This window comes from Rhinolophus sinicus, linkage group LG03 (assembly GCF_036562045.2).
Source record: "Rhinolophus sinicus isolate RSC01 linkage group LG03, ASM3656204v1, whole genome shotgun sequence".
In the NCBI taxonomy this organism is placed as follows: Eukaryota; Metazoa; Chordata; class Mammalia; order Chiroptera; family Rhinolophidae; genus Rhinolophus; species Rhinolophus sinicus.
The window spans coordinates 23,469,062-23,483,230 of record NC_133753.1 but is presented as its reverse complement, the minus strand read 5'-3'; the positions used below and the strand labels follow the sequence as shown (position 1 = coordinate 23,483,230).

Genomic DNA, 14,169 nt, shown 5'->3' with positions numbered 1-14,169 from the left:
GCAGCTTGCTCTTTCTGCTTCTCTGGGCACATGGCTGAATTTGGTTGTCCCCCAGTCCAGCAGTCCAATTTCAAATTCCCAGGAGGTGAATATAGCCCAGCTCAGGTCAGCCATTCACACTTTGTCCAGTCAGCTGTGGCCAGGGGTGAGGGTCCCCCAGCCCTCAGCAGGGGCTTAAAAACAGGCTCCCTGAGGAGGGACTGCTCAAACATGAGGGCCCTCTCAGCCGTGGGTCCCCAAGTCTGTTCCTTCAATATGAAGGGTGGCCCAGGGGCACCCCTCACTTCCAGAACACAGACAGTATTGCCCAGGCCTTCCTGGGAATGTGGGAAAAGCAGAGCCAGAACTAAGTTTGGGAACAGGGAAAGATCTGCTCCCCTCCACCCTCTAGCCCCCACCTCATGGTTCTTTAAATGTATTGAGTGTCAGGCTGCCTCCTCCACAAACATCCTGGTTCTTTCAGCTGTATCTGTAGAAAAAAAATCGTCATCTCCCATTTTGGGGTTCTGGTTTTAGATGTCTGAACTGTGTGTGGTGAAAACACTCTACAGTCTCTCACCCACTCACAGCCAAATGCTTTGAGAAACCAGGGGAGCATTAAGGAGGACGGGTAGCAGCCTTGACTCTTGGATGAAAGAAGGTCTGGAGGAGGAATGAGGGGTGTCTCGTCTTAGTGGGGGGTGCAGACCACGCAGGCCCCGGGCACAAGGCGCCAGAGTTAGCCCATGGGGATGGAGAAGGCTGAGTGAGGGGCACTGCCCTACCCATATTTCTGGAGGGACCTCAGCAGCTGTTTTCTCCACGCCCTCTGGTTGGTTCTTTTTTTTTTTTTCCCCTCTGGTTGGTTCTTAAATAGCAGGAGGATTTGGGGGAGATGCAGCACAGTGTCAACGGGGAAGGAAGGTGTGGCCACGGGGCTTTGGGGCCATTTCTTGCCTTATTGGGCCATGCCAGCCAAGGCGGGGTGTGGGTGCAGGAAAGGCTGGGGGCGGGCTTGGAGGCTGGTAGTGGCTATGGAACTGAAAGCTTTAGGCTTCAGTGCACAGCCTGGATACTTTCAGGGCCTGCTCAGGATTTGCCCTGCCACTGCCATTAGGGGCCTGCACCCCTGAATCTAGGCTCTGTCTTTGGCCAATGTGCTTCTGGGGAAGGCAGGACCCAATCCCCAAGCTTTGCTGGCCTCCTATAGCCAGAAGGAAGAGGCCATCCCAACAGAGAAGGCTCTCTATGAGCACTGGGGAAAAGGTAATACAGATACAAACACAGGCAATAAATCACGGTTATAATTATAGAACCCAAGCCTGTGTCCTCTTTCTCCAGAATCCTTTTTTCCTTTCCTTCGACTAACATTTGCTGAGCTCTTACTAAGTGCCATGCTCTATGCCAGGTGCTGGGGAGGCTCAGGTCCCCAGAAGGGAAGTCAGGTACCTACATAAACAGAACTACAGTGGGATATGATAGAGACTCTTACAGCGGGGTCCTACTCAAAGTGCTGTAGCAGCACAGAAATAGCAGTTAATTCTATCCTGGAGTCAAAGGAGCCTTCCTTGGAGAAGTTGGCATTTGCTCTTGAAGGCTGAGTAAGAGTTTACCAAATGTGAAAGGAAGGTGATCTCCGGAGGGCCTGGGGGCTTGGAGAAGGGTGAAATGTGTGGAGTCGGGGTGATGGCAGGAGGGGCTTGATGCACCTGGAGGGCAGGATGGAGCAGCCCTCTATCTGGGCATCAGCCTGGCCCGGGTGAGCTCTTAAACTTACAGCGTTGAGCCTCTTTGCATCTGCTGCTTGAGCAGCTTCTGTTTGCCCCTGACTTTATGTAGGAGGAGGCCCTGCACTGGGGTGGGTTGGGGATCTGAGTCTAGGAGGACAGAGGCTGTGTCTCCTCGGAAATGGCAGCTCTGCCAGAACCCAGGGTGCTCCCAGGGAGGGGCTCGAGGCCCTGCAAGCCCGCCAGTGCTCAGGTTGCACACATCACCTTGGCAGTTTGTGGGCAAACCCTCCTGGCCGAGGGGAGATTGCACTGCCTGCCACTTCCTCCCGTTCCTTCCCTCTGCCTGTCGTCACGGTTACCTCTGCCTTGTTGGGGGTGAGGTTGAGGTTGGGCGGAATCAATTTTGTCCAGGTTTCTATTTTCCCAGATGCGGGTCAGCCAGAGGAGCTGTCACTTCTGGTTCTGTTTCAAAGGAGGCCACGGGGCTGGGAGGTGCTTGGGTGCGGCAGTGTTGACAAGGTACCTCTCAGGCCAGCCTCCCAGGCAGGGTGGGAGTGGGTCCGGGAGACGCTCAGACATGGTGGAGAAGGAGAAAGGGCTGCCTTGCCAGGGCCGGTGACGATGGCCGTAGGTGCTGGTCTCTGGCCCCAGCCCTGGGTCCTGACCTCCTAAAGCATGCTGGGATTGCACAGAGAGAGGCTGTTTATTTTCCTGGCCCAAAGCCCTTTCAGCTGAGACCTTGTTCCAGGCCTGAGGCTGCCAGAATCACCCCCACTGGCTCGAGAAGTGAGAGAGTTGGCAAGCCCAAGGCAATCCAATGACTTCTCTAGTGGCTTCTCACTCTAGGCTGTCCCCAGCCCAGTGGGTTGTGGGTGTCCTCCAGGTTCTCCTGTAGGTCATGGACAGCAAGAGACACCACAGGAAAGTGATCCTGATGGGCTGGGGCTGTGTGGGCCAGTGGTCAAGAGCAGGAGGGTTAAAGTCAGAGGAATCCAGGTTGGAAGGCTGACTCTGCCATTTCCTAGACCAATGGCCTTGGGTAAGCTTAACTGGTGAGCCTTAGTCTCACCATCTGTAAAATGGGACAGTAATAGTACCTTCCTCATCAGGCTTTGATTGTGAGGATTATGTGACCTGTGTTTAAAGCATTTCGCAAAGTAGGCAACATGCAGCAGCTCTTGTTGTTATTATTCATTAAACAATAATAACTGCCACTTTGATGAGAAACCAGTGTTGGGGGGCAGTGAGTTTCCTCTGTCCCATGTTATGGGCCCTCTTTCATTTATAGTGCATTGCCTAATGCGTCCTGGGGAAAAGCAAGCCCAGAGACTCAGGATGCCCTTTGGCCTGTGTCCTGTTCAGGATGCTGGGATCCTGGGATACAAGTGGGTATCCTGGGGGAAGAGCATACAGAGGCAGGGAAGAGGCAGAAAGCCAGGTGAGGAGGCTGGGAGACTGTTTAGTAGTCAAGGGCATAGATCTGAACATTTGGAAGGACCAAGAGGGAGGGTGAGGTACCTCAGGGAGGTGAAAATGAGTGGGGGCAGAATGCAAAAACTGTGCCCATGCCCAAGGTGGTTTTAAAGGAAGTGCCTGGGAACCACTGGTCTGGAAAACAGTGCCCAGAGGTCTTGGGCTGGGCAGGAGAATAGACCGTCACCACCTGTTGGATGCCACCTCTGTGTGAATAGCTTCTCCAGGCTTGGCCTCCTGAACTCTGGCAGAACCCAGGCAGCCCTGCCCTCCTGGGGCCCTGACTGCCGCTGGGGTACCCACCTGCTCTGAGAGGATCCGTAGGCTGGCTGGGAAGCTTGTCCATCTCACTAGCCGAGAGGCCAGCAGGCTGGCAGGCAGGGACGGCTCGCTCTGCTGAGATGTGGCTTAGGACGGGGGTTGTCCATCTGTCTGTCTGTGTGTCAGGAGGGGAGCGGTACTCCAAGCCGGCCTCAGTGCTAATCAGCGGCTTTCTGCCCTCACAGCTAGACGAGGAAGAGGAGAGACGGAAAAGGCGCCGGGAGAAGAACAAAGTCGCAGCGGCCCGATGCCGGAACAAGAAAAAGGAGAGGACGGAGTTTCTGCAGCGGGTGAGCAGGGCGCTGGCCAGGGCCGGCAGTGGGCCTGTGCACGTGTGGACTGGGAGACGTCATTGAAGCCTGCGGGATCAGTGTGTACCTGCTGGCATCAGCCAAGCAGCCTGGACCCCTCTGCTCTTCCCTCCTTGCTGTCCCCTCCCGAGTCAGGACAACCAAGGGCAGCCTGCAGCAATTCCTGCCCACCCAGATCTCCGGGAGCCCAGTTCCTCCCACGGAGGTTAGGCCCTTGGTGCTGACTGACCCAGATGGCCCAGGATTGGTACTACCCATTTTAGTACCCTGGTGGCTGCCCAGGTTATCTAGGGTGGGTGCTAATGAAAGAGATGACAATGCCATGTATGTAGGCAGTAGACACAGTGCCTGGGCAGAGAAAAGCTCCTTCCTTGGCGGCAGGAAGCCCTTCCAGCCCTGCCTCCCAGCTGGCTCACTGAGGATGACCCTGGAGCACTTTGCTCCTGCCACTGGGGATGCAAAGGTCAGCAGACAAGTGCCTTTCCTCGTGGCCCTCAGAGCGGGTCCCTGCCCTGTCATTTGGAATGTGCCAAGCAGGTGTTTGTTCTTTCTCTGCCGAGTCCCATCTCTTAGGCCTTCCCGGCTCCTCAAAAATGGTAGATGGCAGTGAAGGAACATGACCAGAAAGCTAATTAGTCCAGGCCAGTAGTCTCCAGCCTCCCCACCCCCAATCCCTTCTTCATTTCTAAATAATGATTGTAACACCATATAATGATAACAACATGGGTCAGGCTCTATTCTACAGTATGCAACCATTAACAATAGTTGCTAACATTTGTAAAGTTGGGCAGTGTGCTAAGTGCTGTGTGTGTATTATCTCATTTTATTGGCACAATAACTGTACGAGGTAGGTGCCTTCATGATACTCTTCCTGTAGATGGGGAAACTAAGGCACGGCAAGGTTAAGTAACTTGCCCAGGTCCCTCAGCAACTAAAGTGGTAGAAATGAGATCCGAACCTTAGGCTAACTTCAAAGCATTTGTTCTTAACACTTTGCTGTGCTGGCCCGCATTCACTCATTCATTTGTTTGTTCATGCTTTTGCTCATCTGTTGATGAGCTGACAAGTATTTTTAAGCATGTACTAAGTGCCCAGCACTGAGCTCGGTGCGCTGGAGGACACACAGGAAGGAGCAGACGTGATCCCTGCTATGGGAGCTGGAGAGACAAGGCCACGTTGGCTTTGGTTTTCTCTGACACTGGGGATCTATGGGTCTCTTCTTGGGCTTCCAACAAGCAGAGAGCAAATCTGAGGCCCCGGGTGTAATCAGCATAGGGCAGTATGTATGCCAGGCTGCACGCATCCAGGTGGGGTTAGACTCCAAGATCTGGGAGCCCCTTGGAAGAGATGTGGACCAACACTGGACTGGAAGTTTTCAAGAAGTTTCTAAGACACAGATTCCACATGGGCCTTTAAATGGATGGGGTGTCACATACTCATGTCCAGCCCTGAGTGCCTATAGAGCTGGGTGAGGTACAGCTGGGGACAGAGCAGTCGCACATCAGATCCCTGACTTCAGTGGCTTGTCAGCCAGTTAGCACGCAAGATATGCCAAGTGAATGTAAACCGATAACACACTAGTGCAGTAAACAGACAGTGCCAAATGAATGGTGATAGCTGCTTCCAGTAACACTTGCTGAGCACCTACTGTGTGCCAGCCATTTCACGTGTGTCATTTAATCTTATAACATTCCGGTGAGAGAACTATTGCTTATCTGCACGTTGGACATTAACATGTAGGGTCAAGTTACTTGCCCAAGATCACACTGCTAGCAAACGGTGGAGCCGGGATTCGTTCATTCATTGGCTGATCCATCTGTCTATTCAATCAGTGTTTAGTGAGTGCCTGCGGCACAGCAGACAAGCAAATGATGTCTGCCATGGGATGGCAGAGGGAAGCAAGGAATAGTAATATGTACTGAGTGATATGTTAGATAAGCCCAGCAAGCTGTGAGAAGATTCAAGCTGTGAGAATATTGTGAGAATGTCCCAGACTACGCTGAGGAAAGCCTGCTTATTGAGACATAAGAGGACAGGGAGCTAGCTGAGATGAAGGACAGGGATTGGGGGGCGGGGGGCACAACCAGGAACAGCACAAGCAAAGGCCAGAGGCGAGAGCTGTTTAAGAATGAGATTGAGGAATTGAAAAGGATGGTTAGAGTTTAGAGTACAGGTGGGAGAATGGAGAGGCAGGCAGGCCCCAGATCCTACAGGTGTCAGGTGGTCCTCTCTGCTGGGTTGTCTGCCTGTTGTCCTGGCTTAATAGCACTTTCTTTCACTCTCATAAGTATCCCCATTAGGGCGATGAGTTGTATGGTCATGGAGAGCCATGGAAGGGTTTCCGAACGAGAGAGAAACACCTTAGAAAGATCCCTCTGGCTGCAGCATGGGGCACAGATTGGGGCAGCCAAGGACAGAGCGGGAAGGTAACTGTGGCTGTGGTGGTGTCCCGGTGAGAGAAGAAGGCAGCTGCGAGCATGAGGGCGAGTGTATGGCCTTGGGTCGAGGAGGGAGGTTTGGGCAGGTCCGTCTGAGCCCAAGCCCAGTCCTCACCCTCTGCCCCATGCGCCTTCCTCCCCTCTGGCCTTGGAACAGAGGTTGGGTGTGAGCTTTGGGGCACAAATGCAGATGGCTGCGTTGACAGTCAATGTCCGCATCCCTGGGGGGTTCTCTGGGAATTTATTTTTTTAACAGGTAAAATATTTACAAGTCTCAGAGGTACAAAGGTGTGTGTGTGTGTGTGTGTGTGTGTGTGTGTGTGTATGTGTATATGTGTATGTGTACATATAGTATATACACACTCACATACACACATATGTAAAAAGTCATTCTCCCATCCTTGACCCCTGGACACCCAGATACACCCTGGGAGATTTCTGTAACATCTCAGAGTTCTCCCGCCTAGACCACCTGAGGCCCTGAAGACGCAGGAGGCAGGAGGTGGTCCTTTGGGTGGGTCAGATCCTCTCCCCAGGGGGGCCTTAGCACCTCCTAGCTGCAGTCAGGAACAGCAGCCCCCAGGCTTCTCCCTGCTGTAACGCCAGCCTCTGTAGCTGCTGTGCCTAACAGGTTCCCTGGGTGCTCGTAGCTGTAACCAGCTCACATTCCCATGGTGCTCTGTGTTCTTCTTCACAGCCACTCTGTCCTTGACAGTCACAGTGACTCTTGGAGGAGGCAAGGACTCGGAAGGATTAAAGTTTGTTCAAGGTCACACAGTGGCCAAGTCAGGACTAGACCCCTGGGCTTCCTCTACTGCCAGCACTCTATTCAGGTTGCCAGGCTCAGGGAAATTGAGAATCTTGTTTGCAGCAAGCAGCATAGCCAGCAAGGGGCAGACTCAGGATTTTAATTCAGACAAGTCTTTTGGGCTCAGAAGGCTGCATCAGGCTTCTTCCCAGCTCTTTTTGTAAAGAGTTGGGCAGTGGAACCCTATTTTAACTGTATTAGGATAACTTTTTTAAGAAAATAGAGTCTGAAAATCTTAATGCTTGAAGTCCCCTGGACCAATCATTATATTTTCTGGGAGGAAACTTAGGCCCAGAGAAGGGGAGTAACTCGGCCAAGGTCACACAGCCAGGACGCTACGCCCCTCACTGTGTATTTTTTCTATTGCTTTTGCTGACCACCATGGAGGAGATCGAAACTTCGTGTGCACAAATTCTATTCTAAAACAACAATGGTTTCATTTTCTCTAGGGCAATAAATATCTACCAGAAGGCAAACTGATAAACAAAAATGCAAGTAGAGTTACTCACTTCATAATTAACATGTGAAGCTCCTAGCCCACATTCCTTAGTTGATTAGGAAAACAGATCAGGTTATTGCTATTATAAAACCATAAACCACTTCAACAATCATGGTTAAAAAAAGATTCTTCTGAATTCAACTTATACAATAAATAAATATGTAGCACCAACCAATAAACCAGAAGGAAATGAAACAACAAAGCAGTTAGTTACATTCTGACAGCCAGATGATATTCCATGATCTACCATAATTTTTAAATCCAACAGAATGCAGTGGCGTTCCTCTGATACGTGCACGTGTGAAGAAAGTTGCCACATGCCTTCTTGGTCTTTCTGTGCGCACAGAGGTTCACAAATAAGGCTGGTTTGACATGCAGGCACTGCAAGGAGCTGGGTCTGCATAGTTCTGAATACTGCGTGTCGGACACGGCCCCTTGCACCCCTTGTTAACTTCCTCTCACTGTGCCTACAACCGAACCCCTTCTTTGCGCTTTCCCAGCACTCCCCAGAACAGCCCCTCCCCCGGCACACAGACAGCTCTCTTCCCTGTCTCCCATTCTCCAACTCCAGGCAGTCACTAAGACCTGCTAAGCTTTCTTTGACACGTCCCCCTTCTCTTCCTTCTCTTTCTTCATATTCTCTTGCTCACAGCTTAGAGAAAAATTCCGTAAGACTCCCTAGCCCATCGGTTTACAAAGTGCCTTTCCCATTCGAGTTCATTTAATCCCACGATCATTATCTTTTATAGATGAGCTCACCGGGGCTCAGAGAAGATAAGAAACTTACTCTAGACTCTGATTTGAAACCCTAAAGCTTTTCCTGGTCTGGCTCTATATCCACCTGCCCAGTTTTTTACCCCATTACGTCCTGAAGTCACCTATGGTCACAATGGAGGATCTTATCTCCTAAACACATCTTAAGCTTTCAGGGCTTCTTTTCTGAAATCCCTCACCCCCACCTACCTTCTCTATTCAAGCAGAGTCAACCCGTTTTTCCAACCCAAGATCAGACCTGGCTATTGAGCCCCTCTGAAGGTCGTCCAGACCCTGCCTGGCTGATGGGCACATCGTAAGCGCTGCCTGCTGTGTGGACCCTTCCTCCCCTCAGAGTGGAAGCAGCACAAGCATTGTGTTGGGGGATCATGGGTCTTTGGGTTTCCCTCAGAGCATGTATTATAGTCGGCAGGTCCTTAGCAAATACTCACAGATGGTACATTGAACTGAGACTCCTAGAGGCAAAGACTCAGAGGATTCAAAGTGGGAGCCTTGGCTGGGGAGAGAGCCATGGTCAGAGGGTTTGGAGACGTATCCAAAGTCACCAGCTCGTCAGACCCAGTGAGCCGGTGGCTAAGATTAGCACCTAAGTGCCCCAGACTAATGGGTCACTCACTGACTCATGGTTTCACGTGGGGTCTCTCCTGGCCCTCAGAGACGGCTTTCTCTTGGAATTCTGAGAGGAGTGGACGTGGCCCATCTGCCCATCACACCTCAGCCTGTTGAATGAAAACCCACCATAGCTGGTTTTTAATATTTTCCGCTGAACATTTTCTCTTCTCTTCTCTTCTCTTCTCTTCTCTTCTCTTCTCTTCTCTTCTCTTCTCTTCTCTTCTCTTCTCTTCTCTTCTCTCCTTTCCTCTCTTCTCTCTCTTTTTCTTTCTTCCTTTCCTGTTCTCCCTCAGCATCTGGTCACGAGGACTGCACATCTCAGTAGACCTGAGGTCCCCAGGCACTGACACTGCCCCCTCAGAGACGAGCACAGGGAGCAGTTTAGTCAAACGGGCTGGTGTGAGGAAGACAGCGACGAAGGGTGTGTGTGGGCCCCACGGAGGGCCCCCGAGACCCGGAGAGAGGTGCCCAGGCCCTGCAGGTGGAAGGGCATGGCATAGGCCTGACCCAGGGCCACACGCCGTTGTTACACACACAGCTGCAACTGTGTGTTTTTCGTCTTACACAGTTGCTCAGCCTTGGCACTGCTGACATTTTGGACAAGATCTTGTGGGGCCATCCTGGGCATTGCAGGGTGTTTATGAGCATCCCTGGCTTCCACCCATGAGATGCCAGTAGCAGCCCCTCCCCAGTGGTGACAACCAAAAACATCTCCAGATATTGTACTGGGAGGCAAAACCGCTCCTAGCTGAGAACCACTGATCTCAAACATGGCTGGCGCTTGAATAAATAAACTGGTTATAAGGTTTTAGATATGGTCCAAGAAAAATCACACAGGAGCTGTTGTTCTGTTTCACTGTTTTGACCCCTGAACCTTGACTTGGTATGACTGTTACTATCCACACTATGAACACGTAAAGCCCCCAAATCAAACCTACTTTCTTTCCTTTCCCTGGAGCTGCAGTGGAGCTGCAGAGTTCGCTGGAAATCGCTCCTGAGGTCTATTTGCGACCTCATTTTGGATCCAGAAGGAAGACTGTTACTGCCTCCAAGTGGGCAAAGCTTCTAGATAACGGGATAAGGAAGAGGCTGTGTAAACAATTATAGGCTAATAACCAGGAAGCACATGTTTTAGAAGGAATTACATGACCACACGGGGCACACACATCAAAGCACTTTGCCATTGTCCTGCCACCTGGGAGCCACCTGTAACCCCTCTGTGGACACTCCATGTACCTGCTCTAGATCCAGTTGGCCTCTATTCTTCTCCCACCCTTTGTTTCTTGTGCAAAGGCTCTGAAGCAGGAGAGTGTTTGGTATATTTGAGCAATAGCAAGGAAACCACTGTGGCTGGAGTGGATTGAGCGAGGGGAGAGGTGGGACATGAGCTGAGCTGGCCCCATGATATGATGGGTTTATTCCACGGGTGGCACAGGCCAGGGTCACAGGTGTGAAGGACACTGCCTGCAGGAAGTCAGTTATCCTGGGGGATCAAGAGCAGATTCTGGGCTTCCTCCAGTGGGAACGGGGCAGACAGAAAACAGGCAAATGCCAGCCTTGTGCCTACCCAAAGGCAGAGCCTCTTCCCAGAGCTTAAAAGCCATGACTCTGTGTTCTCGCATAGGAATCTGAGCGGCTGGAACTCATGAACGCAGAGCTGAAAACGCAGATCGAAGAGCTGAAGCAGGAGCGGCAGCAGCTCATCCTGATGCTGAACAGGCACCGCCCCACCTGCATTGTCCGGACCGACAGCGTCAAGACTCCCGAGTCAGAGGGCAACCCGCTGCTGGAGCAGCTGGAGAAGAAGTGACCATAGGCTGGGAGGTAGAAGAGGAGAAGGAAGAGGAGACAACGGAGGAGGAGGAGGGGCCCAGGGGGCCCTTCTTTGCTGAGTGAAAAACTTTTCAAGGAGGCTCAGCACAGCCAACCCTGGCGGGGCTTCTTGGTGGAACTCAGATCAGCCACCCAGGGGAAGGACAGGCTGATGAAACCCAGGACCAAGCGCTGAGACCAAAGTAGCCCCACGGGTGGGGCTGTCCTGCCTGGGGCCAGGCTTGAAGGAGGCAGGACCAGAGACTCTGGGCCGGAGGGAGAGATGCCCAACCTGGCAGCCGAGGGCACTTCTCTGGCCTCTCTGCCAGGGCACCCACCCAAGGGACCTCCGAGCAGCCAGGAAAAGCCATGAGTTGCAACTGAAATGCGGCTGAGCATGGAACTCAGAGTGAACCTGCAATCTGCCTGCCCCCAGTCCTGACCCCTGACCCCGACGCGAGGCTAGAGAGGGGCGTGATGCGGGGCCCCGACCCCCCCCGCCCCGCCCACCTCCGTCCAGCGCGGCCCTGCCCAGGAGTGGCAGCCGGGGCGCACCCTCGCCGGCCCTGCTGGAGTTGCTGTGGGCACGAGGCGCGGGCGCCCTTCCAAAGCACATACTCACTGAATGTTTACAGACTGGCTGTCCTGGCAGGGCTTTCAACTGCACATGTTTTTTATACTTTTTTTTCTTTTAATATTTTTTACAAAAAAAAAAGATTTTATACAAGCAATATATATATGGATTTCTATAATCACTCGATGTGATACAGTATAAATATGCTATGGTTTGTTTGTTACGAACAGATATCCAGCAGTTATGGCCGTTGTGTGTAACTCCTAAGTACTGTAGTCTCTGGGTGTTGGGGGTGGCTGGGCGGGGGTGGGGTGCATTTCCATCCTGGTAAACCCTTCATAGTACTCAGTCCTGTATCGCTCAGTAAACCTTACTCTTACTTACCCAGCTGCCTCTTGTGGTGTGTGCTTAGGGAATGGGGTGTAGGGCAGGCACCATGGGGCTTCCGGTGTGCCGTCTCCGAGAATGTTTGGAGCATCTGTGTAGGCCCTTGGTTTTCACAGCAGCCCTCACAGGTAAGTGTTTATGTACCCATTTTACAGATGAGGTCGAGTCTCAGAGAAGTTAAAGAAATCTGCAGTACTTACTTTTTCATTCACTCCACAAATGTTTACTGAGCGTCTCCATATGTGTACCAGGCACTACAGGGCACTGAATTGTCACTGGGAAATAAAATAAACCTAAGCCCTGCACTCATGGACCTTCTGGTCATGAGCTATGTCCGTACACGGTTTCAGTTCATCTTCATGACAGCCACTCCAGGGAGCAGCAATTGTCCCCAATTCACAGAGGAGGAATTAGAGGCCCAGGGAGATAGAGGTAAACTTGCAGCCACCATTTGTTGACTTACTGTGTAACAAGCATATATAGTCTCATTTACTTCTTCCAACAGCATAAATCGGCATCATTACCCCCATTTTACAAACGACTAAACTGAGGCTCAGAGAGGGTAAGGATTTCTCCAGGGTCACCCAGCTAGCGAGGGGCAGAGCTGGTGTCTGAAATCTGCCTCCAAAGGCCCGTGACTCTCCACTTGTCGCCAGCTGACTATATGGTTATCCCAAGGTTGACTGTCTCACCTAATTAGACCAGGAAGCCTATGAAGCCGTGGTTACAGATTTAGTTTCTGGGAGGGCTGGAGAGAGTTCCAGGCTGTGCTGTGATCATGGAGTGAGCCAGGCAAATGTGTGCCTGACCCAGGAGAGCGGTGTGGATGACTCAGTCACGTGCTCACCTGCACAGCTGAATACCTGACTCAGAAGAGCAAGGATGGCTCAGTATGATATGCGGTCACTGCCACTTACTTGGCAGGCAATACGTCACGAGGCACCTTCATGCGTGGAAGATGCATGAGATCTTTCTTTAGTTGGAAAGTTCATCCAACTAAAAAGAGGTAGGCCTAGGAGCCAAATCCTCCTCTCTTACCTTCTGTTGTGTGTCCTCTCTCCTCCATCACTGGGGCTGGATAACTACCTGTTGATGAGGAGGGTTCATGTCAAGGACAGCAGTGACCTTGAGTTGCTTCCCAAATCGTGGCTGAGGTCTTCTGGGATGGACCGGAACTGAGAATAGGTCATTAATACACCCTTTGGTTCCTTACTCATCTCAGGTCCCCTTTTCCCAACACGCTTGGTGTAGACCCTTGAGCCCTGCATTGGAAGAAGGGCCTGGTCAGCTCACTGTCTGCTGTGGCAGCCATGGTAAACCCTCATGCTGTAATCCTTTGACATTTTTCAAGCCATGAGAGAAACGAAGACATGGACGTACCAGGGTCCCTCAAATGACCTGGTAGTGGTTCCTGCAAGACCTCTGCCTGCCACTGGCTGCGGTTCCCCTGGTCCTGTGCTACGGTTCAGAGAGCCTGTACATCCAGAATAGAGCCCTGCTAGCCTCTGTGGATGGGCTGTCTCCCCGAATCAGTGACTTGTGCTGTGCTGAGGCCTGCCCTCGGTGTTTCTTCCTCACCAGGACCAGGGGTGGCCAGAAGTCACAATCGTGGTCTCCCTTCTAAGAGCTAACACTTGTGTGTTTTCTGTGTGCCTGGCACTTTCGATGTGTTACTGCAGCTGGTTCATGCGACCTTGCCGGGAGACAGATGCCATCATCCCCATGTTATAGATGAGAAAACTGAGGTACAGAGAAGTGACTTGCCCCAGGTCACACAGTCCTGTTTGGTGGCAGAGTCAGGATGTTCTTGCAGTCTTACTACCGGTGTACAAGAACTGGGGCCTGGCCTCACCCTGTGGGGAAATGCTTCATGTTTGTGATGTGACCTCAGTTGCTGCGAGAACTAGTACAGGGGGCCAGAAGAGATGGCACATATGAGAATTCCCAACTCTCAGACTCCCATCTCCAAATGTACGCAGGAAGACATATTTCAAAGGCAAATAGGTTCAAGACCAATCTTCTACTGACTAGCCACTAGCCTCACTTTTATCTGTAAGGTAGGATATAATACAAATCGTTGTTATGGGGTTGTCTGGGTCAAATGAGGAATGCAGGTAAAGGTGTCATGTGAAATATCAAACTCCATACAAGGGTAATGTCTTGCCCTGTTAGTGTGTATAGCTATTGATATTTACTACATCGTACAAATTATGTGAATGTCTTTTATTCTCTAGAAGTGGCTGCAGAGTTTGTGTTCTGGCCATGTACCTGGTTCCCATGGTGATAAATGACTGGAATCCAAGACTTCTGGGTTCATCCAGCTTCTGAATGACCACAACCAATGGTGTGAGGCTCATCAGTCCCTCCCTGGGCCTCCCTATGTCCTCCTGACAGGTAGGGATAAGTAAGAGCTGCCACCTCTGTCCAGGGTCATTATGAGAATCAACTGTG

At 51.6% G+C, this 14,169-nt stretch overlaps 1 protein-coding gene across 3 annotated transcripts in view; it reads left to right on the top strand.

Annotated features, from left to right (window-relative positions):
- The window catches only part of JDP2 (Jun dimerization protein 2), a 39,463-nt gene extending 27,745 nt beyond the window's left edge, over positions 1–11,718 (top strand). For all 3 annotated transcript variants that reach the window (XM_019733654.2, XM_074327198.1, XM_019733656.2), the window contains exons 3-4: positions 3,689–3,793; positions 10,570–11,718. In XM_019733654.2, coding sequence (XP_019589213.1) covers positions 3,689–3,793; positions 10,570–10,755 — 291 coding nt within the window. In that variant the 3' untranslated portion in view covers positions 10,756–11,718. The remainder of the gene's footprint in view (positions 1–3,688; positions 3,794–10,569) is intronic.
- The last annotated feature ends 2,451 nt before the right edge of the window (positions 11,719–14,169 follow it).